Raw genomic sequence first — 26,877 nt, 5'->3', positions numbered from 1 at the left:
GGCTTTTGTGTCTAAATGGGTTTAACTCTTCAAACCCTAACCCGTCGTTAGCGACGGGTTAGGGTTTAAGCAGTAGTGGCAAATCCAGGCCTCAAGGGCCGGTGTCCTGCAGGTTCTAGATCTCACCCTGGGTCAACACCCATCCATCCATCCATCTTCTTCCACTTTATCTGGGGCTGGGTCGCGGGGGCAGCAGCCTAAGCAAAGAGGCCCAGACCTCCCTCTCCCCAGCCACCTCCTCCAGCTTATCCGGGGGAACACCAAGGCGTTCCCAGGCCAGCCGAGAGATATAATCTCTCCAGCGTGTCCTGGGTCTTCCCCGGGGCCTCCTCCCGGTGGGACATGCCTGGAACACCTCACCCAGGAGGCGCCCAGGAGGCATCCTTGTCAGATGCCCGAACCACCTCAGCTGGCTCCTTTCGATGTGGAGGAGCAGCGGCTCTACTCTGAGCCCCTCCCGGATGGCTGAACTTCTCACCTTATCTCTAATGGAGAGGCCAGCCACCCTTCGGAGGAAGCCCATTTCCGCCGCTTGTATCCGCGATCTCGTTCTTTCGGTCACTACCCACAGCTCGTGGCCATAGGTGAGGGTAGGGACATAGATCGACCGGTAAATTGAGAGCTTCGCTTTTACACTCAGCTCCCTCCTCACCACGACGGACCGGTGCAGCGTCCGCATCACCAATCCATCTGTTGATCTCCGGCTCCTTTCTCCCATCACTCGCAAAAAAGACCCCGAGATACTTGAACTCCTCCACTTGGGGCAGGAACTCATCCCCGACCCGGAGTGGGCACTCCACCCTTTTCTGGCTGAGAACCATGGCCTCAGATTTGGGTCAACACACCTGAATCAAATGATTAGTTCATCACCAGGCCTCTGGAAAGTTTCGAGACATGTTGAGGAGGTAATTTAGCCATTTAAATCAGCTGTGTTGGATCATAGATCTAAAACCTGCAGGACACCGGCCCTTGAGGCCTGGAGTTGCCCACCCCTGATTTAAAGGGTTAAATGGTGCTGAGTAGGTACAAAGGGGCTCAAAGCGTGCCAAGAAAATATCCCCCTACTATTACATCACCACCAGCCTGAATAGCTGATATGAGCCAGGATGGATTCATGCTTTCATGTTGTTTACAATAAATTCTGACCCTACCATCTGAATGTGGCAGCAGATATCAAGACTTTTCCATTCTTCTCTTCATCTTTGTGAGCCCGCGTGAACTGTAACCTGTTCTGAGCTGACAGGACTGGCGTTGTGGTCTTCTGTTGCTGTAGTCCGTCTATTTCAAATCTGAGCTATTGTATATTCAGAGATAATTCTCTGCATATGTTGGTTGTAACGAGGTTATTTGAGTTACTGTTGCCTTCTTCCCAACTCGAAGCAGCCTGGCCATTCTCCTCTTACATCAAAAATAATAATAATGGATTGCATTCATAGAGCGCTTTTCAAGGCACCCAAAGCGCTTTACAATTCCACTATTCATTCACTACAAGCTACAGTTGTAGCCACAGCTGCCCTGGGGCAGACTGACAGAAGCGAGGCTGCCATATTGCGCCATCGGCCCCTCTGGCCAACACCAGTAGGGTAAAGTGTCTTGCCCAAGGACACAACGACCAGGATAGAGAGCCCGGGGATCGAACCGGCGACCTTCCAGTTACAGGTGCGCTTCCCAACCCCCTGAGCCACAGGATATTTTCTCCTTTTCTGACTATTTTTCGTAAACCCAAGAGACGTGTGGGGAAAATCCCAGCAGGCCAGCATTTTCTGAAATACTCAAGTGATTTTGAGTCGCATTTTAATCACCTTTGCTCCCAGTTCTGATGCTCAACTTCAGCAGGGCATCTTGACTACATGCCTTAATGGACTGAGTTGCTGCTGTGTGATTGTTTGGCCAGATATTTGTATTAATGAGCAGCTGAACAGGTGTACCTAATAAAGTGGCTGGTGAATATCCCAATATGGCACTGAAACATGAATTTGAATGATTACTATGAAAGTCAATAAGCAGTAATACCCAGTTATTCCCAAGCTGTTTCTGGAGTCAGACCGTGATACTTAACAGTTAAATATCCTCTCTGTGTGGGGGGGCTCACTGATGACAGACCTAGACTGTCCTTGGTGGTTTGTGGTTTAAAAAAAAAAAAAAGACTGGGTATAAAAGCCAGCATTAACCTCCCAGCCCCCGACATATGCCACATGGCCACACCTCCATCTCTTGCAAGATGAAGCGAGTAACATCGTGAAGCCTTCAATGAATTTAGCAGCACACATTTAGGTGTTTTTATTGTTTACATAATGTATGTGCAAAACAATGCTTCATTCAAAGCTGGAATAAGTGAATAGGCAGAGCTGCAAAGTACTCAAAATGTAAGCAAAAATAATGAAATCTTTTTTATATACAATTTACAAAATATAATAAACTTTGATAAAAAAAAAATGTATATACTGATCTTTAATATTTAACAGAATCTGTATCCTCAACAACAGCTGGTAATATGTTCCTTTTTCTTTCTGCAGGAACATTAAATTGTCCTTTACATTCACTCGTTGTCCACATGAGGAGTCCTTTTATTGCAAAAGTGTACATTCAGTGAGGTAGAAATGTTCTTTTTTTGGGTTGTTCTCTTCATGAAAAACACTAGCTCACTGGAGCTCAGTCACTCAGCTAAGTGCTTGATAGACACTGTGAGGTGGAATCAGTCCGCGTGTTGTCAAATGGCTGTTCATACACACTGTTGCTCTGCTCTGATGAAGAGTCGTTGAACTCCTTGTGGTCTGACTCTGCATCCGGAGCAGTATAAGGATTCTCGTGCAGAGTTATGCCATTCTGTGTTACTGACAGTGGGGGGAATCCTGGATGAAGGTCCTGAGGCCTCCAATTGGGAGCTTTCCCAAATGTTCCTGAGTGAAAACGTGCAACAAGAAGTCAGGCTGGAGCACAGGAAATTCTGAAGTAAGAACGATTTGGGAAACATGAATTTAAGACCTACCCATGAAGGTGTTGCAGGGGGAGAGACATTCATTAGGTCTCCCATAATCAACCGTATCCCCCTCCTCCACTGATGAACGATGGTCGCTCTGATGGTAGGAGGAAGCATGATGCAAACTAGCATTGGGAAGCTGGGTCAGGACAGTGGACGAGCAGAGGTCAAAATGCTCGGTCAGGAAGTAGTCCCTCCTTTTGGAGTTTGTCAGGCTGCCGTTGTAGGAGTCCATACAAGCTGGCCTTTGGTCAGTGGAACAACCTGAAGGGTTTGAAAAACAGTCAGAATCTTTATAAAGAGTCTGAGATTTTTAAAGTACGTCACATACACTTGAATAGATTTTTATAGCTGAACAACAGTAATGTTGCCAGACTACTTTGCAGACCTGTGAAGACTTCAGTTGGGTCAGTCAAGTACATGTTATCTCTCTGAAGCAGTGAGCCAATTGGACCTTGGTAATGGCAAAGCAGAGGATCAATGGCCACTTCCATGTCCACTTCACTTCCTGTATCCAAATGACAAAGACCTGTCAGGACAAATGAATGGGCTCGACTAAAAAACCCTCCTGTTTCTACAGCTTTCCCTTTGGAAACAAAGAAGAAAAGGCAGCTTTTTACCGATCATTTCTTTGGGCTGCAGATAGAAACCACTAATAGAAGACGTCATGTACTGATGGCTGCTACCGCTCTCAGACGGTATATAACCATCCTGTCGGTCTGCTAGTGTGCCCTGAGAGGACAGGTAGCTGGGGATGTCGGCAGGCAGGTTGGTCTCATCTAAAGCATAAGAACACTTGATTAAGTTTTGCTTTCATTATTATATATTAAATATGCAAGGAAAAAGAAATCAGGTACTGAATGATAATTAAATAAGCCCCATGAACTGACCTGTGTTGGTGACACTGCAGTCTTCATTCCTTCGACGGGTGTGGTAGATGATGACTACCCAAACCAGGGAAGTACCAACCACACAACACACCACCGCTATGATGACGATGCCTACTGTGGTCCACCCATCATCGTCAGATCCTGCCCCAGCTCCAATACCCACCCCAACGACGCCCTGTGCTCCAGAGTCGCAGTTGGGATTCGGCACAACCGTCAGTCGAACGTTGCCCCTCTCTGTGCCCAGAGTGTTGGACATCTCACAAGTATACTTTCCTGCATCTGCCTCTGCGGCGTCAACAATGATAAGGAGTTGGTTGGCAGCTGCGAAGAAGTGGCGCTCTGTAACCACTAATGGACTGTCATCTTTGGTCCAGTTCAGCTTTGGGGGAGGACTACCGCCAGCAATGCACTGAAGGACGGCGGTCTCGCCTTTGGCCACGGTGCGATCCATGAGTGGACGGAGAAATGACGGTGTTTCTGTAAGACAAGCACAAGAATAGAGTTTAAAATGGGCCAATAACTTCTACATATAAGACTTTGGACCTGAAATTGGTGCCTTTCTCTCACCTAGAACTGTGAGTGTAGCATTTGCAGAAATGGCTCCAGCTGTGTTTTGAGCTGTGCAGCTATAAACGCCAATGTCTTCAGTCTTGACATCCACTATGAAAAAGACATCATCCTCAGGCATGACATGCATCCGGCGTTCACGGGCGGCAGGAAAGTCGGTGCCTCCATCTTTCTGCCAGGCGATCTGGGGGGAAGGGTGGCCAACAGCAGCACACTCCAGCCTAGCCGTTGCCCCGGTGCGGATACTCAAGTCCATAGGTGTCTTCGTGAAGGAAGGGAGCACTGGAAAAAGACCAAAATACATTCTGATTAGACTGTTTAGGATCTTTAAAGGTGCGTGCCCATAAAATGACGCATCCCACTCCAAACTCACTGTGGACGGTGAGTCTGGCCTTGGTAGAATACGAAGATCCAAAATGGTTGGAGATCACACACTGATACCTCCCCTCGCTGGAGAACTCGACGTTTCGGAGCTGCAATGTGGTCGTATACTCCGTCACCTCCGTCTCACCTCCCGCTCCCCCCTGCACCCGTAGGTGGGCCTGGTTGTGGATCTCCGCATCATTAAGGACCTCATTGTCTTTTTTCCAGGCGAAGGTCATCGGCGAGTCGCTTGAGCTGGCCGCAGAGCACACAAACGTCACATTGGCGCCTTTGAGGGCCGATTGGGTTTCCGGCTGCACAGTGATCTGAGGCTTTGGAAAATCCTCTGTGTGAATAAGAAAAAGGAATTTTTGAGCTGCAAGTACATATATAAATATATAACGTGTTTATATTTTCTTAGCTCATTCCAATTTCCCATTTTTTAAGATTTTGGATTTTAATAACTGACATTATATCCTCAGTTGCAGAAGGTTTGAGGACCTCCTATATCTCTTAATCAAGAAAGTCTTTCAGATAACTTTTTAATCGTCAGGTTAAACGACACCTTGCAGATCAGCTCTGATATGATGTTGTGTTTTGTTAGTCCTTATCATTATTTTAAAGAGCCAAGACACGAGTGTAAATCTTAGGATTTTATTTGTAACTAAGTGCAGATGGGGCCCTGGAGGAAAAACGTAGTAAACTTCTATCATATTCCTTCTCAAAACCCAGAAGTCAAGGAGGAAAATACCCAACGATCTGGGCCAGTCTGTGAATGGAAAACCTGTCGTGGATAAATGGCTGTTTCTCAGACATTATGGGACATTTGTGTCAAGGTCTCGCACCAAGTGGATGCATCACTCACCACACACAAACTCCTCCTGGCGGACGGCGAACACGCTCCTGCCTTGCAGCATTTGCGGGTGGGCGCAGCTGGCATTGACGCAGTACAGGAAGGTTTGTTCTGCCACCCAGATGGGTAGCCACTTCAGCTGGCAGTCGCACAGGAGGCTGGAGGTGTTTAGACGCCTGCCGGGGGGAGAAGATACCAGAAGCGTTTAATTCACTTTGCAGTAATATTTAGAATGGCTGGTAGTCTGCGTTTCCTCACACAGCCGATGAAGGTAAAGCCGACTGTCAAATAAAGACCACAGTGGAATCTACAGAGGGAGATTTTTATCAGTACAAGACCATCGGTTTGTGTATATGAATCAGGTAAATGTAGAAGTGAATACGTTTAGGAACAAAATAAGATTCATATATTGTTTAGTATTTATACTGGATATTTAATGTAGATATAGACGCACAGACATACTAAAATATCACCTAAAATCCAACTACAATGCACCTGTTTTCTTTAGGAAACATTAATCCGGTGTACTGTGTATGTAATTTGTCAAGACTTGCACTGAATTTGAATAAATTTAAAGGTTGCTTTGCTTGGGTTTTTCAGCGAAAGCTATCCTATAATGAAGGACACAAAGAAAACCGTGAACCCGTTATTAACACTGGAGTAAGCACTGTTTGCTGCAGACTTTTCCCAGCAGACCATAATGAGTTTCACCTGGTGTTCTGTCCCACATCAACATTGGAAACACTAACTGAAGCTGCCCGTAGACACTTACAGCTCCTGCAGGTTCTTCATCTGGGAGAAGGCGTTCGCTTGGATGGACATGATGGCGTTATTACTCAAATCTCTGCGGAGCGGAAAGAGAGAAGAAAATTAGGGCCGCTAAGATCCCCACACAAAGATGGCAGCTTTTTCTGCCGACATCAGCCGTGTGGAGCGAAGGCTACAAAAACTTCAATCGAGTGAAGAAAAAGTCTGGGCTCCAGAACAATAAAACTCTGTGCAGCAGTTTGCTGCGTTAATCAAGAGAGGCCCAACGCTGGGCTGCTTTTGAGCTTTGGCAACGGCTGGGAAAAAACTCTAATTAGAATCAAATGCAGCTGTTGCACCACCATCCCCAACACACACACATTTACACACACAGACTTATCTCCACTTGCCTCGGTGATCGATATAGTCTGGCACACAAGTAAAGATACTAATGGCAGAGTTTTCTTCTTGATTCCACATCAAAGCGGAGGAATGGGAGAAGAAACAAACAGCCTCTCTGTCTTAGTGTGATTCACCCTGGTTAGTTTACAGCTCGGACTTTTGGAAACAATCAGTGAAACACGAGGCCGACTCACAGGTGCTGCAGCGCGTCCAGGCCTGAGAAAGACTTCTTGGTCACCGAGCGGATCTGGTTCCTCTGCAGAAATCTGGGAAAACAACAAAAGTCTTATCAATTTCCAACCTCACTTTTGACTCGGTGACCTTACATTGTTTGTGTTCCACTAGGATTATGGCAAAATGATCCCACACTCACAGTTTTTTCAGCTTGTCCAAAGCAGAGAAAGGTCCATTCATGTCTTCGATAGTCCAGGAGATTTCATTATTTTGGAGATCCCTTTCAGGAGAAGCAAACATAAAAAGCACTTTAAAAAAAAGGAAGAAAAAAAATCCACACCCAGAAAACAACTGCGCTTGTGATGTTAATAAAACTTTATGCGGCTTTACATTTCGCGTGATGGAGGGAAAATGCTCGAGATGTTAAAATTACAAAGTGGCCCCGTGCTTAAACAGGAAGTCGCATCTTGGCCGTGGTGGCACTTTTTAAAAGTCTGCTTTGGCATTTCTGTGTTGTATAGTGGAAAAAAGTTTTACAAGGAAGCTCGGCAATATAAGCTGTGCTGCATTTTAAACTGCATTCGAGGGGATGATATATTCCACGTGCAATTTAAATCTGTATGTGATCATCCCCAAAGGAGTTTACCAAAATCTTAACATACACAAAGACACTTTGTTTATTCTAAAATGGACCAAAACCAACATATCCTTCTATATTTACTGGTTAAGCTCGCCTGACATTAATTGCTCATTTTGCTATGTCCTTGTGAGTTTACATATTTCAGCCATTTTCAGCGTTATATTACATTGGCTTTGTGGAAACAACTCAAGTAGCTAGCAAGTCTAGTCTCTACATGCGAACTACTTCAGTGAGAACATTAAGTTTCCACTCAATGTTTGAGTTAGAACTTTGAACTTCAGAATTACCCCCGTGGGAATAGAAATAAAACACGAGGTTGAAAAAAAGAAACATTACACAGAAAAAAAATGTCTCTTTGAAATCGAGAGACTGTAACCAACTGTTGATGTTGATGAAACATTTTCTGCTACCAAAACTAAAAATTCCTGGAAAAAATATGGTTACATTTATCCTGCTATCCACAGAAAGAAAAATACACGCAAAACAACTAAATACACAGTTTTAGGGTATGAACATCAGTAAAAGCAAAGCATTTCCCTGAGAAATTGCCTGCTTTGATCCCCGAGCGGCTTTCCTGCTTTCAAACAGTTCTTTTTCTCCTCGACACGCCTGCTAGGGCTGATACAAACTGAGGAAGTATGTGTGCGTGTGTGTGTGTGCGTGTGTGTGTGCGTGTGCGTGTGTGTAGGGGGCATTTGGTTTGAAGGCCTGAAGCAATCTACGTCTAACTAGGTGCACACCTGCCCTACGATGACCTAAGGAAGACATTTGGTTCTAGTTAAAAAGACCTAACTGGGAAAAATGTTAGGGAGCCTGTCTGTGGGAACAGGGGACGATGGGTGTATGGTGTGTATGTGTGTGGGGAGGAGGGGGTGTCGAGGTTGGGTTTGTGGCTCTCTGAAGGGTTTTTTTTTTTCCTTTCTTTTATACAAGCTGTGTTCTTTTTCCCTAGCACGGAGAACCTGAAAAGAAAAGTTTGAAATCTATTTTGCCTCGATATGTATGCCAATGAACTTTGGGTTAAGACTGGGGTAGGTAAGGATTTTCTAAGTGTTCGAGCAATTTAAACGAAACATGATTAGTGGTACTGCTGTTTTTAGAAAGGTAGAGAAATGAAACACTCAGAACAACAGTGTGAATAACGTTCTACACGATGATCTACAAACTACTTACAGTAATCAGTGCTAGATGTAAAGCAGTAATCACATTACATTTACTTACATTACATAAATTTTTGTTTGTAGTGCAAGAGGGCAAGACAATAAAGTGCAAACCGTGATTAGGCCACGAAAGACTATCCACTGCTGCTAACACAAAACTGACACTTTGCTTGCTCTTGCATAAAATGCATTTTATGGTAACATAACATGGCTGCTGATCCCAGCCAAAACTTGATTTTTTTATGTCTTTTTTGATTTGTCTTTTAAACTTAAATAAAAGATCATGTGCATGTTCTTATTTTATAAGGATTTATGTGTGGGCACGGAGCAGCAGGTTTATAATTTTAACTTGCAAACATGTAACAATTCATCTCAGGTATAGACAGTATAAGAGATGGACGTAGATGCCGTGACACCATCCATTGCTTCGTGCAGTCCTGTTTTAAAGCATCCAGATTAGCGTTTTCACCATCTGCACCTTGGCTTCCAAAACCAAAAAGACCCAGTTGTTTATTCAGTATGGCCCGAAATGACTTAATACTCATAAGCTCATCAGGAAAGAAGACTGACAGTCTTATTGTAACCCCGGCTATCACCATGGTGTGGTCGTCTCATGGAGGGCAGGTTGTACTGTATCATCTCGGGCCACGTAAAAGCAAAATATAACTCAACAAGTTGTGTAAGAAATTACTCTTGTTAAGAGAGTAAGGCACTACATACTCAACAGTGAATACAACTTACAGCATCTGCAGGTTGGAGAGACCACGGAAAGCTCCATCAGCGATAAAGCTCACGCGGTTGTTTCCAACGTCAAGCCTGTCAAGCACGCCGAGATTTGCGAATCCTGATTCGTCCAGCCTGGACAGGTGATTGGAGGACAGATTGCTATGGGGAAAAACAAGAAGGTAATAATAAATACATTCCTGCAAAGCGCTGATTACAAACTGGCTCGGCTGTTGTGATGCTTCATGTTTCATATTTAAAAAAAACAAACAAAACAGAACTGCCATTTTTTTTACTCTTTATATTTCCAGACCAACCTTATCTCCAATCAGTCTGCAGAGATCAAATTTTGCATCAAAAAAGAATTTGTGAATCACTCCGAATAGACTTTTTTTCCCCTCAAAGTAAACTCTGATGAGAACAAATCAAGATAGCTGAACACGTTCACAACCCACAGGCGACTTGTTTACTCTCAGACTTGTGTGATAAGAGCGAAAAAAAGTGGGGAAAGAGAGGGAGGAAGAAGGAAGAAAAGAAAAAAAACAAGCTATCCGTGAAAAAAAGCTCCAGACATGGCGAACACTAAAACCGGCCACCGCTGTAAACAACAACCACAACAAAGGAAATTCAATCCGCTCGCAGGAACGTGCGTTGATGGCTTGAGAAATCAATTTTGTGGGTATTTCAAAGAAACGAAAATGCAACTAATAATGGAATTTCCAAAAAAAACAAACAACTAACGGGACTTCCAGAGGCCAATGTTTTGGCTCAAGTGACAGCAGAGCAGAAAGGAGGCAAAGGGGTGTGTAATATTTTGGCAGTGCTTTAATGTTGGCACTGACTGGCAGAGCACAAGAGACGCTGCTTTGTCTACGTGTGTGTGTGTGTGTGTGTGTGTGACGGGTTCGGGGTGTATTGGCGACGGGAGGAACTGGAGTGTGAGGAAGGGCAGACGGGAGTGCCAGAAAGGAGGAGAGGGCAACACGGAGAAGTGTTGGGAGTTCAGAGTGTGAATAGAAAGTGGGGGGAAATATTCAGAGGGACGGCAGGGAAAGAGAAAAAAAAGGTGGACTCACAGCTCACTGAGTTTCGGGCAGGGCTCCCAGGCGTCAGATTTGATCTTGCTGATGGTGTTGTGGCTGAGGTGGAGCTGCTGCAGAGACAGCAGGCCGTACAGCCAGCCTTTGCTCACCTCTGTCAGGTTGTTGTAGTCCAGCTGCCTGCACACACACACGTGCACACACACAGTGAGACTTTATTCTGCAAACAACATTACCTTTCAGGAATAAAACATATCACAAAAAATGCTTACAGGACTTCCATATTACTGAGACCCCAGAAACATCCGTCCATCAGGCGGTTGAGGCTGTTTCTCTGCATCTTCAAGGAGCGAAGACTTGGGAGGTGTTGGAACGTCAGCCCATCCACCCTGCGAATCCGGTTTCTGCTCAGCTCTCTGAAACGCACGCAGAAAGTTTAAAGTGGAAACAGGACTCAAACTATTTTCACAGTGAAAAGCAGTACAAGCATGCCCCGCGCTCACACTACAACTCAGTCGAGGAGGACAGCTCTATTGTCGAGGTGTCACCAGCATGCATCTCTCACCACAGGTGGATACACTATACTGCTAAAAGTAATCACGTCCATGGCCACAGGTGGATGAAATCAATCTCTCAGGCATGGAGACTGCTTCTACAAACATTTGTGAAAGAATGGGTCGCTCCCAGGAGCCCAGTGAATTCCAACGTGGTACCACGATAGCAACCTGTGCAACAAGTCAGGTCGTGGAATATGGCAATAGAGTGTGCGAGCTTCCTTCAGGTGGATTTTAGTATAAAGAGACTGCCTGTGGATTTTCCACATGAGCCCAACATGGCAAGTGACAGGCGATGTCCAAAATTGGGAAACCAATAACAAAATAATCTAGATGGATAAACAGCCCTTAGAAGCCAGAGGAAAATGTGGAATTATGGGGCAAAACAATTTGGGAACACCTCGATGGTGGCTGGGATGGGGGACATCTGGGCTTTTCTGTTTAGACTATTACCCCGATGACCCAGAGCCGTAAGTCCTAGAGATGGATGGATGGTCAAACTGTCTAGCAAGCCTTTGTCATTTTTTTGCTTACAGATGCTGTAGGTGAGGCAGGGTGAAGATCTTGGGTCCTATGTTGGAGAGGCGGTTGCGGTTGAGCCGGAGAACCTGCAGCGTGCTCGACAGATTGGTAAAGCAGCCAGGCTCCAGAGAGGATAACCGATTGTTGTTGAGGAACCTGAAAAAGGAAGATATGCTTGTAAAATCTGCTTTAAATACAAATGCACTGAAGAAAAACTGCAATATCTACTGTTGAACTAGATTGAGTGATTAAACCTGCCTAAATTTAGTGTGCATCTGCAAGCTGCTTTGCAATCCACCTCCGCCCATTTTCATGCCATCTCTGACTAATAACTGTCATCTCTGTTGTGATCAAATGTATTGTGTTATGTGCCGACTGACTGCTGTGGGGTCCCAGAACAGAAATATGCTGCCAAATATAAATGACTACAGCTGGAAACACCACCTTTCTTTGGCTCTGAATGAATGAGTTTCATGACAGCGCCATGCTTGTGCTCTGATCTGAATGTTTTTCTTAAGATAAAGAAAATCATAACACTCACAAGTTCTTGAGAGGCAGAGCAGGGAAGGAGCCGGACTTTATTTCCACAACATTGTTGTTACTGAGGTCGAGGGTTTCCAGGGCAAGAAAGGGCCGGAGCTGAGCCTCGGAGATCGCAGTGATCTTGTTGTTTGCTCTGAAAATACAGACACCATTGCTCCAATAAATGACAAAAACATCATGTATTTGGCTAGCGGTGTGCATCGGTTTCACGTTTCCAGATACACAAGCACTCGCGTTCCCAAAATTCGGCTGCGGAATTAAAAAATGACAAATTCTCGCGCTCTTAAAGCTTAAACTTACCACCCAACATGAAGTTATGTCATCTTTTTTTTCTGCTGAGGTTGCACGCGCATTTCATAAAAAAAGCCAACAAATTATTCAATATGATTAATGTTGCTGCTCTTCACACCAAACAAGCTTTCACTTTACTGATGTGTTATTTTGTTTATAAGGTAATTACCAACAAGGTATTTAAAAAAGTAACCTGCCAATTACTTGGCTGATGAATACCATTCCCTCAGTGAAAGCATGCCTCAGCAGAGGCCAGCAATTTCCTGAGCTGCACGCCTCCTAAATTGCAGTGCAGGGACTGCTTAGTTATAAACAGAGCCTCTACAGTGCCCTCTTTGTGCATGAGACTCTGCACCAGAGAGGGAGAGAGCAAGTGGAATGGAGGGGGGGTTTCCCTCCAAAGCAGCAGACTACAGGCCTAGTTTTCATTACTTACAGTCCCTCCTCCAGCTACACCTTGCTGACCAGGAGAGAGGTTTTCCTGAAGCCTCTTTCCAGCAGCCAAAAAAAGAGGAAGAAAAGAAGCAAGGACAGTTTTATAATTTAGGTTTAATATGAGATGCGGTGCCATTAATGTTTAACCAATGCAAATTAGCTGAACCTGCATCACGCTGCTATGAAACTGTGGTGTGCTGCAGATTCATAGAACTGGGTGGGAACTGCAACACCTTTTTGTAAACTTCTCATTTACGGGGTGATATGATGGGAAGCAAAGAGTCGGGAGAGATGGAGGAGTTTGGCGGGCATGGAGGCTACGTCCACACTAATACATTTTCGTTTGAAAACGCATCTTTTTCTCTCTGTTTCGGCTTTCTGTCCTCACTGAGACGGCGTTTTTGGTCAAGGAAAACTGAGCTTGTTGAAAACGCACTCCAAAGTGGATACATTTCAAAACGCTGTCACAGTGTAGACTGCATAAATGGGGGCTTTTCGAAAACCTTGACACATTTTAGTCATGTGATGCAGTCATGTGACCAATTCAACCAAGATGGCAGACGGCATCGTACAGCAGTTGTTTTGTTTGCTCTCAATTTTGACAGCCATAAAAAAGATTAATATGAGTTTGTACCTGCTCCAGAGAGCTTTTCTTCAAATTCTTTAATTCCCACTCGCTTTTGCAACTTTGTAACCCATTTAAAAAAACTCAGTGCTTTTCCTCAACATTTTACCGCGATGTTTCAAAGAGCTGGAAAGTAAATAAGCAGCAGATGGAAATGACACAGGTCGAGTACAGTGAAGGAACGTAAGCATTTCTGGTCGTTTCAGCGTGGATGAAGAACTGTTCGGAAACTATTGAAAATAGTGTGGACACGGAGTGTTTTTAAATGAAAACACCATTTTCAAATTTATCCAGATTAGCGTAGACGTAGCCGGAGACTCATATGTTCATGAAACACATGAAAACATTGCTCCATTAAACTGTCACACAGAATGGCGAGCGTGCCTTCACTTTCTTTTCTTGTTCCACGTTTTTCGAATTTGTCCGGTCTTCTTCCTCTCATCCCAAACCGGTCACGGCAGATGGCCGCCCCTCCCTGAGCCTGGGTTTGCTGAAGGTTTCTTCCTGTTAAAAGGGGGTTTTCCCTTCCCACTGTCGCCAAGTCCTTTCTCAAAAGCAGTCGTCTGATTGTTAGGGTTTCCTCTGTATTATTGTGGGGTCTTTATCTTACAAAATAAAGTGCATAGATGTGACTGTTGTCATGACTTGGTGCTATATAATTAAATTTCAATTGAACTGAATTGTCAAACCTAAACACATGTTGCAGTGTGCACGAACTACATCATTACCGAAGTAAAACACATTGGCTCACTGTCAGCAACTTTTGTTTGGAGATTTGCAGCGAGCCTTCCGTGCATCACAGCCCTCGGGTCCCAAACAAAAGTGCCGCACACCACCTGTATCTCAGTTTTCATGTTCCCCTGACTGGTCGCTGAGAGAAGGAGGGCTGCCTGGTGAGACAGAACCAGTCTTTCCAGTTTTGCTCAGAGAGAGAGCTCAAACAGGGGACAGGTGGAGGGGCTCGGTGCCTGCTCCTCGCTCCCGGGGAAGAGCTTAGCCTTCGATTTGACTGCTAGATGGTATCATCGCTGTCTCCCATGTAATTATTGCACAATCCTATTCGTTATTTCGCAGTAGAAAATATCTTCCGCTGTTCATCTTTAAACATTAACCCAACCGTGAACTCTCTGTGTGACTCTCTGTGCGACTGCATGTCCAGACAATTGCGGGACTGTACGTCGAGACCGTGCTTTCAGTCTCAACATCTGCACTGCCACTCAAAGAGTCCTTGCCACACACAAACAAACAGCGCTCTGTACACTTTAAATCCACTCACTCCAAACTTGTTCATTCAATCTAATGTGATTATGGAGTCATTACTAGTGTGATTGCAGGGCTTTGCTGCAGCTTCTGGAAGTCCGTGGAAGGCCAAGCATGTGTCAATAACAGCCCAATGGATGCTGAATACTGAGGAAATCTGCAATAATTATTCAACTATGGTAACGTTGTTGTTGCGCAGCTGTCGTGGCTACAAAACGATTTAATCGCATGTAATTGTCTTTTTTTCAAACCTTCTCAAATGCTTGCAATGTGCAATATAATCAGGTAAAGCCTTTTTATACTCACAGGCCTATTACACCAATAAGACAAAGGTTTCACACAAGCTTATACCTGTCAGCACTTGTTGCATAGCTCGATAGTATTTCTGGCCTCAGCCGCCATCGAGCTGACCACATTTACTCACTGCAAAAACCTGAGATCCTCGTCGAGGCTTCTTATTGTTACTGCCCCGTGTTCAGCAAAGCTCGCTGCAGTGACTGGCAAATAATACTTTTGGAGGGGGAAGTTCTTTAAATGGAAAGTCGCTTTTTTTCTAAATGTATCTTGCCTGTGGTGTGTGTGTGTGTGTGTGTGTGTGTGTGTGTGTGTGTGTGTGTGTGTGTGTGTGTGTGTGTGTGTGTGTGTGTGTGTGTGGTATTTCCTATTGGAAAAAGAACAGAGTTTGCAGAAGCCATCTGATGACTCTCTCCCTCTCTGCAGTGGCGCCTGTAATGAAAACCAGCGCTGTGCTTCACTGTTGAGACGCCATATTAAACTCCGCACATATCTGCATATCTAACTTAAATGGCAGATCATCTTAACACGTCAGTTAGTGAGAAGAACACACTGTGTTAACGTGAACTGAAGGACGCTTGTGTAGAACAAGGATGTCTTTAAGGCTGTACGTTTCTGCACTGCACAAAGTACTAAAACACATTGTTGCATTTCTTAAATTCTATCAAATACATAATGTTAGAATGCTGAATACCAATAGTGAACATAGTCAAATAGTAACAATTTCAGCTAAAACCTCAGGTTTCAGACTGCTCTAAGAACTCTGTTTCTGACACTTTTTTCTGCTCTTGGCTCTGTGTGACATCAGTAAGCGTGTATAACCCTAATATGGTCAACCTCTGACCTACACACAGGAGTTCTGCCCACAATCTGTAAATATATATTTTCTGGTGACGAGGGGCAGCCAATCAGAAGAAAGTTGGCTTAAAAAACAGAGTGGCCTTTCTCCGGCTACCCATTCACAGGTATTTGTTTCAAACAAGTTCATTTTGAAAAACATCGTTGTCCACACGAAAAAGATGAGACTGTCAAGAACATGCCAAAGCAACTGGTGGCCATATCTCCTTAAACATATACACATGTTTGCCAATTAAAAGCTTACAAAGACTAACACGGCACACAGTATTACATTAGTAAAAGAGATACAGGCACACTCCTTTTAAGATATAAGAGAAACTCTGATTTCTTTGTCTACATACAAACGTAGAAACAGAAGGAACCCTAGAATCAGAATCAGAATCAGAATACTTTATTAATCCCTGGGGGGAAGGAGCTCAATTTTTAATTTTTACATGTGGCTGAAAGGCCAAAACACAGAAAAAGTAACATTTAATAAAATGCCCGAGTATGCATGGACAGGGCCTAGGGTAGAGGAGCAAAAACTGCTTTTATCAGAAAGACGAACGAGGGCTGGTATACGGATTCCTCTGAACTATTAATCATACAATTCTACTTAAGCAGACCCCAACAACCAAAGTATGGAGCTGGAAGTGAGCATAGGTAAGAGCGAAAAAGACAACGACAACAAGAAACAAACTTTTAATCCCTCCTTTAATTGCAGTTTCTCAAGTTTAACTGTCCATCAAACCATCTGGTTGAAGCACTGAGGCAGACATTTTTAACTTTGAGTTTAAAGAAACGCTACAGTGACACACTTTTCTAAATCTAAACATATCTGACCAGCTAACACAACTCACACTAACCTCACAGCCATCTTCCTCACATAACAAAGCTGCCATAGTCTTTTATCTGGAGTACAACCAACAACTCAATTAGCATCAAATCATGTTTAGCTTAACCCATACCCAGGCAAAAACAACTAAACACCTTGTAAAAGAATACCGCCGGGATTTTTAAAGAACAGATTCAACAAAACCCTGATTTATCAAAAGCAAACCAACAAACATTTTCATTAGCAGCTGAATCTCTATCACATGAAAAATTCAACAAACAATTACTTTATCTGTGCCAATTTTGCTTTGGATCTCTTCATTTCAACAAGGTTCCCATTTCCTGAGGAACACAGAGGTTCACCTCCTTATACACCTAATCCAACCTGGAATCTCTATGGTCATTTGTTGAACCCTCCTTGAACACAAGCAAAGGGATTTAGTGGTGGTGGAGTTCACCCCCTCCATAAATTCCTGGGAAATTGTTCAATTAATTAAACTGATCACGACTCAATTACTACCAGCTGCAGGGTTATTGCCGTTTGTTTTTACTCAGAGCAACGGGGTCAAAGAAGTCGACGAGAGCTGCCGCTATGTCTGACTGGCTGTTTGAATAAGTGGTATTCGATACCCCGAGGTCTTTCCCCCCCCTTTTTACAACCATCCCAGCTTGGAGAAACTAAAGGAGGGAGAGAAATTCTGGAAAAATATTTCACTGGAGGGAAAAATCACACACTGTGCCATTTCATCTGAAGGAGGAGGATAGCTAGTGAGAGAGCAAGTGTTCACTTCGTTTTCTTCTGCGTGAGCTCGTTTTCTTCACTCTGGTTTTTGCATATTTCAGATGAATTGTGCTTGACAACAATAACAGAGTTACAATGCGGTGTGTTTTGGGTTTGACAAATACGGGAGTTTTTGAATGCTGGCAAACCCGCTGATAACCACAGTTTTGCAATGTGATCTTTTTTAAGGCAAAATAGCCAGTATTTACTTAATTATATAGCACAGGCAATGTTTCACAGAACATTCTTTTATGTTTCTCAAATTAAAACAGACCTTGAACTGCATATTGTGAGCTTTTTGGTTAAAAAAAATTGTATGTCAGCAAAATAGGATTCATGAAGCTCCACGGCACTATCCACTTCCAGAAAATTAGCATGACAAACTGTAGCTATTAACTAGAATAGTTTGTTTAAATGAAAGACTGCTCAAAGATGGACGTAGCCCTGCGTGGGCGTTGCCATCTCATTGAGTTGAATACGACCGAGACAAAAGAGAGCTCACCTCACATTTACTTGCTAACGTGTTGTGATTGATAAGTTGTTAGCCAATGAGCATAACCTTGATATTTCTCCTTTCTGACTCTTAGAATTACCGAAATGTACAAAAATAAACTTCAATTTTTATTTAGCATGACCTAAAACTAGTGACTGAACCCATAAACCCATCAGGAGAATGTTTGCAAGAAGGAAAACAAGAGCTGTTTTCTTTTAAACCTTATGTCCTTTTGTAACCCCAGAAGTCGCCCCCTAGTGGCAATTCAATAGAATACAGTTTAAAGGTACTTCAATATTGGCTCCACCTCTCAAACCTAGAAGCTAGTTCCATCTGTTATACAGTCCATGGTTAGCAGAAATGTGTATTAGCTAATATTAGCTACAGCTTCTCGTGCATCCTGTTTTTCACTAATTGTCAGCATTAAATGGAATGTTTTATTTCAAAAATGGCTCAAACATTTGCAAAACCATTTGCAGAATCATCCCAGCAGAGGCTCCAATCTGGCCCACTGCATGACTTTGAACAATACGAAGGAGGGAATGAATTTTAACTTATGTTAACAAAATTTAACATCAGTTTCCTACTGATAAACACCTCCCCCTTGGCCATTCACACTAGACCAAAGTTATTATGTAATAGACAAACAATTCACATTCACTAAGTGCTTAGAAAGGGTTTTAAAAACAAACAAACAAACAAACAAACAAACAATGGATTCACAGTATAAATAAATATATCAGACATTTTCTCTGAATAAACAAAAACTTTCTGTTTTAGAGTTACAGGAAAGTCTCTGCAGTAAGTTACAGAACTTTTTCATTTACCATAGCAGCATTTTTAAATCATGAATAAAAACTAAGATGTACTGTTGCAATTGCACTTGTTTACCTAAAATATGTTAGCGATTAAATGTGTAGTTAAACTTCTTTACACTGACAGAAAACAGAGTTTCAGTGATCTGGCCCACTAAGGCTCAAACTGGGCTGTAATGTAAAATGAGTTTGACATCCCTGCTCTAAAGTATGAAGGTTTTTTGGGGTTTTTGGATTTAAAAAAAAAAAGTCTACCCTACTCATGTTTCTGTGCTAAGAAACTTATAGCTGGAGGTGACGCTCCTGAGTGAAATCTGTAAACAAATTGTCAATTGACTGACTGAAGACTGCACGCCCTGTGGCGACCGCGGGGTTTCGTGTTGGGGCTTGATGAGGAGAAGGCCTCATCTAGCTCAGAGTGGAGGCACATTCCTCCACAGTAACTTCACTTTGGCTGGTTTTGAGAGACGTGCCACAGAAAGCAAATAAAATTGTTGCGGTTTCACACACTAATATCTGTCGTTGCCCCGAGAGCACGTATTGCACAACAATACTGGTTAAAATCTGACAGGGACCGACTACGACAAGTCAAATCGCCTTCTGCATACTCAGCATCACTCAAGCACACGAAGTGATCGTTCTCAACAAAAGTTAGAAAAACTGATACAACAAGACAATGTTAAAACTTGAAGCATTTTCTTCCAACTCTCTTTAAAGAACTGGACGTGACCCATCCACTTGGGATCACACCAAAAAAAAAAAATTTTTTTTCACATGACAGATTTTCTTTCTTCCCAGTCTCACGTCACTGCCTCCAGTTTAAAAATACACCAACAAGCAGCGAAAGCCACCAAAAAATTTTTTTTCCCCCATTTCTGTTGATGGCATTTGTCTCGAAACACGTGACCCGTCTGGGGCTGACTGCCATCTCTCTGACTGCCCCGTCTGGGAACCAGCTCAGTCAAATGGGTTGCTCTCTAGAGAGGAGGAGGGGGAGGAACCACTTCCCTGCTCGCTAGTTTAACCAGCCATGACAGCCCCGGCGGAGAATTACCCTCCACACCACGCTGAGGTGAGAATCCAGAGAAGCTTTCGATTTAAAGGAAAGGTTTACTTACAGAATAAGAACTGTGATGTTTGAGGCGTAAGGGCCCAGATCTGGTATCTCCTCCAGTCCATTGTGGTTCAGCTTTCTGAATATATCATCAAAAAAGACACAGTGAAAGAAGAGTTAGAGACACACTGTTTTGGAAAAGCCCGAGTTTGCTCTGAAATGTGCTGCGAAACACGAGGCATACTCACATTTCTTTTAAATGTTGTAGTTTGGAAAACAAAGTGCTGTCGAGCACCTGCAATTTGTTGTGGCTCAGGTCCCTGCGGGAAAAAAAAGAAAGAAAAATTAAGGGAAAAGTATACCCCACGCACTGTAGTTTTCAGCTGCTACAGTCTTACATTTGGGTCTGCGCAGCAAACATAATTACATACAAATTTGGTGTGTTATTGTGCCTTAAAACTGTGAACAGTGAAAGCGGATCAAAGAAAAACTCACTGTAATGTAACTACGAGGTTAAAGCTCCACGACGTAACAGAATGCTTAGAGTCGCAAATAAAGTCGCAAATTTTAAACAAAGTCCCTCGACTGGTTTGAATTTTAGTTCCAGTTGTTTTTAAGGGTGGGCGTGACTTTGGTTTCAAACCACAGGTATATCCCTTTGAAATACAGTCAAATAGCAGCAACATTAAGATTGTTTGAGGTGTTTTAGAGAAGTGCCCAATATTGGACAACATCTCAAAGCAAGAGAAAAAAAAGTTCCAATACAACTTTTTCCCCTCTGAATGCTTCACAAGTTAAAAGGCTGCTTCTGACATTTGGTCTCTCCTTTGAAACACAGCAGAAAAAGCTGATGCCAAAACAGCTTCCTTCAAAACCAGACGTCAGCAGAGAAAGCCAAAACCTACAACCTGATAACTTATTGTGTGTGTGTGTGTGTGCGTGCGTGCGTGTGTGTGTGCGCGTGCGTGCGTGTGTGTGTGTGTGTGTGTGTGTGTGGTGTGGTGGGGGGGAGAGTAAAAGGGACGAATGGAGTCGGGAGAGGTTTGTTAGTAACGGAGTCTCTGTCCGGACGTCTTTGTTGGTGTCTGGACTCGTAAATCCCTTTTTTCTGACTTCGATATTTACAAATCCTGAAAATCAAATCTAACATGTATTAAACATGTACTTTCAGTGTTATTTAGTTGTGTAGTTGACCTCAAAAACCCCTAGCAATCACAACTCCTCTAAAGTTTTGACAAATTTGGAAACTCCTGAATATAATACTCTATTTAGAAGTATGAGTATGAGTCTGCACGTTGTTTGTTTTAGTCTTGAATATTGCTCAATTTGATCTGGTCTATGTCTTGGTTTTGTCTGAGCCCCATTTGGATGGAGGCCTGGCTCAAACCGAGCCTGGTCTTGGACTCGTCTGAAGCAGCTTTGGCTGCAGCTCACTCGGGGTGAGACTCTTGTTTTTGCTGCCTGTTTTTTTGAAAAGGAGCCTGAAAACCAGCTCAAGAAATCTGGCAAGCAGAGCCTCGTGCGCCATAAAGCACTGGAGTTATTGATGCTGCTGCGCACGATCGACGCTGTGGTGCCAGACACTTTTTTCTTTTTTTTACACCTCCCCTCCTCCTCTTCGCCCCCCTTACCTCCCTCATCTGGAATCCATCAAGCAGCTCTGGAAGGAGGGGGAGAACCTAACAACTGCTAATGTATTCTCAATGCCGGGAAAAGTGAGAGGGACGCCTTTCATACGCCTGAAACACCCCTGTTGAATTTTCTGGGGCCTGTTTTTGTTCTTTGGTGGAAAGTTTCTCAAGCCACTCAACCAGAGTTTTACTCTAACTAACCTCCTTCACCCCCTCCCCCATTTTTTTCCTCCAAGCATGCAGCTGTGTGTTGTTGTTGTTGTTGTTACAGCTCCAGCGCTGGGGGCCATAAGGGAAAGGTGCCCTATCATACTCCTGAGATAAACCGTGAGTAGCCATGACACTTTCATATCCCTCACAAAGCAGGCTCTGAGAGGAGCAAGATAACAGGCAGTGCTGCGTGCAGGCTGCACAACTATATCTGCTGGGCTGGTGAAAATGTACTTATCACTCACTAAAGAAAATGAATGAGCTACTCTACACACTACAAGAGCGGTCATTAACATTTTACAATAAAAGGGGAAATAGCAGAAGGTTTCAAATTAAATATGACAACTGTTTCTCTAACGATGCATAAACACCACAAGTTAGCCACAAGTTTCTGATTCTGAAATCTGACCGTCACATCACAAACTACAGTTAAACTTAAATTATTCTCAGCTTTAAAATACCAACCACAAAAAATAGGATTTTGGAAGGCATGTAGCAACTACTGGCTTTCAGATTTTAGACACCACACTAAGGAATTAGCTAAGTAGCAAACATAATTAGCATCAGCTATAATGGCACGTGACTTTTAAGAAAATGTTCTTATGGTTTTTACCTGGTCAAATGAATGTCTCAGTAAAGTTATCCAATAAATGTTTAATCAAATATACACTATTTGTCACATTTCAAATGTCATAGAAAAACTAATAGTTTAACTGGCTAGCAGCTGGGCTTCACTAGTTCTAGCTAGTTAAACTCAGAGACATCAGGTACTGTACTAGTAATTTTTTCACCTCTTTTTCAGTGTTGCATGTTCTAACAAAGTTTGTGTATAAGGAAGCAGCCCAAAGTAAAAGTAAGTTACCACAACATTGCATTGTTTAGTACTTCAATACTTTATTCAAGTACTAAACAAGTATCTAGTTAAAATTAGGCCAATTTTAAAATTTGGCTAATGTGCTAGAAAATTCACATTTATGACGTACTATTAAGTCATTACTACATTTCAGACACCAGTCGACTGATACTGCCACATGACAGATATATCTATATCTTAAATGTGGTGTCTGAGATAATAAAAACTATTTTTAAAACATAAAATGCAAAGTAGACATTTTAATGTAGAAACCCTGTCACTATCAGTATATTTATCCATCTGTGATATTGGGTCTCCCTAAAAATCATGTATTTGTCGAAGTACAATAAAGTTACCTTGATTTGACGGTATATGTTTAACATTATGCAACTGAGACTTTTTTTAAAAGGAACTAAAAATCAAATGGTGCACTTTCCATTTAATAAATATGTTCTCAGTTTAAAAATTGGACTAATCTTTTGCCTTTTCTCTCAACGTCCCCTCATATATGTGCGGCTTAATCCTACTTCTCCATACTTTCTCCATGCCCCCCTCCTCTTTCTGAGACTAATCCTACACGCTCCCCCTTAATCAGTACCATCGCTGGCTCTTGTGTTGCTAATTCAGCAGAAATAATGGGGTGCTGGAAAACAAAGGGTCGGGCGGTCTAAGGGGTTTAAAATGTGCTGGAGAGCCACTCGTAAATTAGCATGCCAGAGTGAAAAGAATTTTTCCCCCCATATGGAACTTTTTTGTTTTTTTGGGAAGACTGGGCCTCGGTTACGAGGCTCAGGCTGGGTCTGTTTTCTCTGGCAACTTCAAGTTTCCAGAGCAGCACATTTTAGGGAGAGAAAAAACTCACTCAGCAGCAGCAGGGCAAGAACTACAACCAAGCGCTGTAACACGGGGCAATAAAAACCAAGCACTCCACCTTAAAGCCAGGATGTAAAAAAATAACTCACTAAGAATAATTATCTAAGTAGAACACATCTAGGATCACGCTGTTACAGCTGGGTATGGTGTCCCAGCTTCAAAAAAGGCCGCAGGCCAAGCTCAACCAAAAGCAGCCTGTGGACAGAGTAATGGAGGTCTGAGTCGAGGAAAGACTTCAGTGCTGCAACCAGACTGCATCTGGTTTACGCTTTTATGGCTGTGGGGAGGCCCGCGGGGGTTTGTGACACTAAAAATCTGGACAGGGAAAACACCCGAACAGTGCGGATAAACGTGTAGATGCCCGTCTTTCAAATCGAAACGCAATATTCTTCTTTATTAACAGCACTTATGCTCATTAATAACTGCTTACTGGCAGCTTCTGCAGCTGCTTCTATGATGCGATCGCCCATGGGAGAGCCTGGCTAAACGCCCAGTACCTGTAGTCGCTGGGCGGATTTGTTCACAATTAACTGCAGGTTATGTAGAAAGGGGGGGTTGGCGTATGTATGGTGTGTTTAACGCTTCCCTCACATAAATGGCACGTTGCTAAAAAGGATCAGTGAATATAACGCACACAAGCGGATTCATGACTAAGGTCACCATTACGCGCAACTTTTTCTGGACTCCTGACTGGATCTATAGCAAATAACAATAAAATCAAAGCAAATTAAGTCAGTCTTCTTCTACTTTTTCTGCTTTACAACCCGTTCCCTTTTCAGTGCGACAGGAATGCGGATCATCCCATCTCATCTCAAGAAAACTAAACTTGTTCCCCAAGAGGTGCGCAGAGCTTTAAACCCTTATTCACAGCGATTCAAATCAAAAGCTGATCCAGTAGACTCACAGTTCAACTGTCCACTCCGGGATCACGGCTGGTAGTGTTTGTCCCCTTTTCAGCCGACCGCAGTCCACGAGCTCCCTGAGACAAGCGCAGGGAGACGGACACGTCCTGGCGTTAGTACCAGATCCGCTCTCCACTCTCAACAATAGCAGGAAAATCACAGCGAACTTTGCAAAAGTGCGAGGCAGCGTAGAGGAAAGCATTTTCCCCCCAAGCGAACACCTCCCAACTTGTTTTGCTTTTATCTTCAGATGAATCCAAGTTATCCAAGTTATCACCCCCAGAAAAAGACACACGAAGACGAAATAAAGTCCAGATCTGGAGTTGTCTGTCGGGGCGCAGTCGATCCTTATATCCAATCCGTTGTTGTTGTGGGGATCGCGGGGGTGAGGTGTAAAAGAAAAGCGTTCTTCTCAAACTTGCCCATTCCTGTGGAGAAACTTTTGTACCGTGAGCCTCGCTGCTTCTGTTGGGGCAACTCGCGCTGAGCAGGATCCCCACAGCCCGGCGTGAGCGCACGCCAGAGGTATGTGGGCGGGACGACAGGGGTGCACGGGAAATGTAGTCCATAGGATTGCTGCTGGCGTAAAGTGCTGTGTACTGTGTCCTTTAGTGCAACAATAATAGAATTCTGCTTATATTTTATGTATCAGTAATTAAATATTTGTAAAATGTAGAGTTTAATCGTTTTTAATTACACACACTTTGCACATACTGTTGGTAATCCTCCTGGAACTTGTATTTAGGGCTCATAATCACACTGGATTGCGGTCTTGCTTAATTGATTATGTTTTTAGTCTATCAAACGCCTGATAATTGCGGAAAAGTCCCAGCTGTCAAATAGGAAAATTTGGTAACAGTGACAAGTCCAAATGAAATTCACTTTATTCAAAGACGGGCAAGAGAGAACCTGTAATATTCACATTTAGGAGCTGGAAGCGGTGCACATTACGCGTTTATGCTCAAAGGAAAGCAACAAAGAGATTAATTTTCTGTTGCCTGACTTGATTAAGTGACTAATCGTTTCAGCTCTACTTGTAATTGGGTATTTTCCATCGTGGCCTCATTACTTTTAATTAAGGGAGGCTCTGAAATCTTCCTTTGCAGGTCTTGTTTGTGCTGGTTGTTGTCGCAGACAACAGAAGCCACTGCCTGGTGCAATGGTTGATGACACCCACCTGTAACCTATCAGTAACATTTGGGTTATGGACAATAATAAACCTGCAAACTGTTGAAAACAGACAAAACTACAAGAAATGCTTTGTCATTTAGACGGTGGCTGGAATTGATGTTTTGTTTACATTCACTGTGTAATAGTGCAGGGCTTAATTCATGAGCAGTGCTAATTACACAGAAGGCAATATTTCTCCTTGTAGGACACCAAACAGTGTCCTTCACCTTACAGATAGAGTTATTAACAGAGAATTTAATTGGCATTCAACACTTGAAAGCCCATTGATATTTTCTAATTTGCAACTTAAAAGGTGTGAGTTCTTTTTAAAATTTCCACATGAAAAGACCCCTCATTGGAAATTCATGGCCAGGCAAATGTGTTAGTTTCACCTTAGGCAAAGTGTGGAGCAGTTTCCTGTGTGGCCAAAGGCATGCTTTCTCTGCTGACTGACCTTTCAACTTCTCAGTGAGGACACAGACTCATTATTACTTATCTTGATGCTGAATAAAACTAAATGCCATCGAGTCACTTTGTATGCTATCTGTGGCTCAAAGAGGCATAATATGCTCCAGACAAAGATCATGTGTTTATATATTTTTTTAAAGTGCCCACTCGAGGTATGATTAATATTCAGCTCTGTATTATTTAAATGATGGGCATTTTTATTAGACTGTGTTGGAGCCGCTTTTGCAGTTTGTGTGCTAAAACCAAAAAATAAAGGTTTTACTGCTTAACACGATGTAATGTCCAAACATTTATTGACAGGTCATTTTTCTGAAAATCAAAAAAAGTCTAAAAGATACTGAAGACTGCTGTTTGTTTTCAGACAAGCTGATGATATTTGTTTAAACCACACCGTTCAAAAACGTAAACTTTCCTTGCTGCAATCAAGCTTCTAATATTTGAAGCTTTTCTACGGGTCCTATCAAATAGTGTGAACCTTTAAAGCCGACTATTTCTGAAGACTTATCTAGCTAAGCTAGTTAGTAGTATAAATTTTAGGTTGTTACATCTAACAACTATAACTATGCTCATCTTAAGAGTCAGATTAGGGCACTGTAGGATTTTCAACTTGCTCACCCACCATAGCCTCTGCAAAAATTGCAGACTATGTAACTGTGCTATATTTATAGCTTATGTTTTATTTGATCTTTTAACTTCTAAAGTGCTTTTTAAATGAAGTGTTAGTTCCATCTCTGTGGTCAGCTCAGCTAAAACACCTTTCTGCACTATGTCAATACACCAGTGTCTGTGCCTCACCAATAAACATCCCGTTTATAGAATACCCGCCCGTCAGTACTAACATTACTCTGAGCTAATACGCTTCAGTAAATTCAGAGGTTCTCGTGTGACGGGTG

The 26,877-nt window shown here is 43.0% G+C and overlaps 1 protein-coding gene across 1 annotated transcript; it reads right to left on the bottom strand.

Annotated features, from left to right (window-relative positions):
• Positions 1 to 2,265: 2,265 nt before the first annotated feature.
• Positions 2,266 to 24,841, bottom strand: lrig3 (leucine-rich repeats and immunoglobulin-like domains 3). The gene is made up of 19 exons (XM_005939241.3): positions 24,349 to 24,841; positions 20,126 to 20,197; positions 19,942 to 20,016; positions 12,157 to 12,291; positions 11,628 to 11,771; positions 10,812 to 10,955; positions 10,576 to 10,719; positions 9,518 to 9,661; positions 7,176 to 7,256; positions 6,997 to 7,068; positions 6,426 to 6,497; positions 5,666 to 5,829; positions 4,811 to 5,146; positions 4,438 to 4,719; positions 3,871 to 4,347; positions 3,601 to 3,759; positions 3,369 to 3,488; positions 2,990 to 3,244; positions 2,266 to 2,900 (listed from the first exon to the last, which is right to left on the bottom strand). Exons 1-19 carry the CDS (start codon positions 24,546 to 24,548, stop codon positions 2,665 to 2,667), a joined length of 3,312 nt encoding a protein of 1,103 aa, XP_005939303.1. The 5' UTR covers positions 24,549 to 24,841; the 3' UTR covers positions 2,266 to 2,664.
• Positions 24,842 to 26,877: the final 2,036 nt, after the last annotated feature.

The sequence above is a fragment of the Haplochromis burtoni genome, unplaced genomic scaffold (assembly GCF_018398535.1).
Source record: "Haplochromis burtoni strain Fernald_Lab_line unplaced genomic scaffold, NCSU_Asbu1 Contig_267, whole genome shotgun sequence".
Lineage (NCBI taxonomy): Eukaryota > Metazoa > Chordata > Actinopteri > Cichliformes > Cichlidae > Haplochromis > Haplochromis burtoni.
Note: the sequence above shows the minus strand (reverse complement) of the source record. Positions and strands in the feature narration are given on the sequence as shown.

What these genes read in the sequence shown, in the direction of transcription:
- lrig3 (XM_005939241.3), bottom strand. Translation starts at nt 24,548, where the DNA reads ATGCTTTCCTCTACGCTGCCTCGCACTTTTGCAAAGTTCGCTGTGATT. An exon ending in TGCCCGAAACTCAGTGAGCT is followed by an intron (nt 9,662 to 10,575) that starts GTGAGTCCACCT and finishes TTTTCCCCATAG; the next exon opens with CAATCTGTCCTCCAATCACC. An exon ending in CCCAACTGAAGTCTTCACAG is followed by an intron (nt 3,245 to 3,368) that starts GTCTGCAAAGTA and finishes CAAACCCTTCAG; the next exon opens with GTTGTTCCACTGACCAAAGG.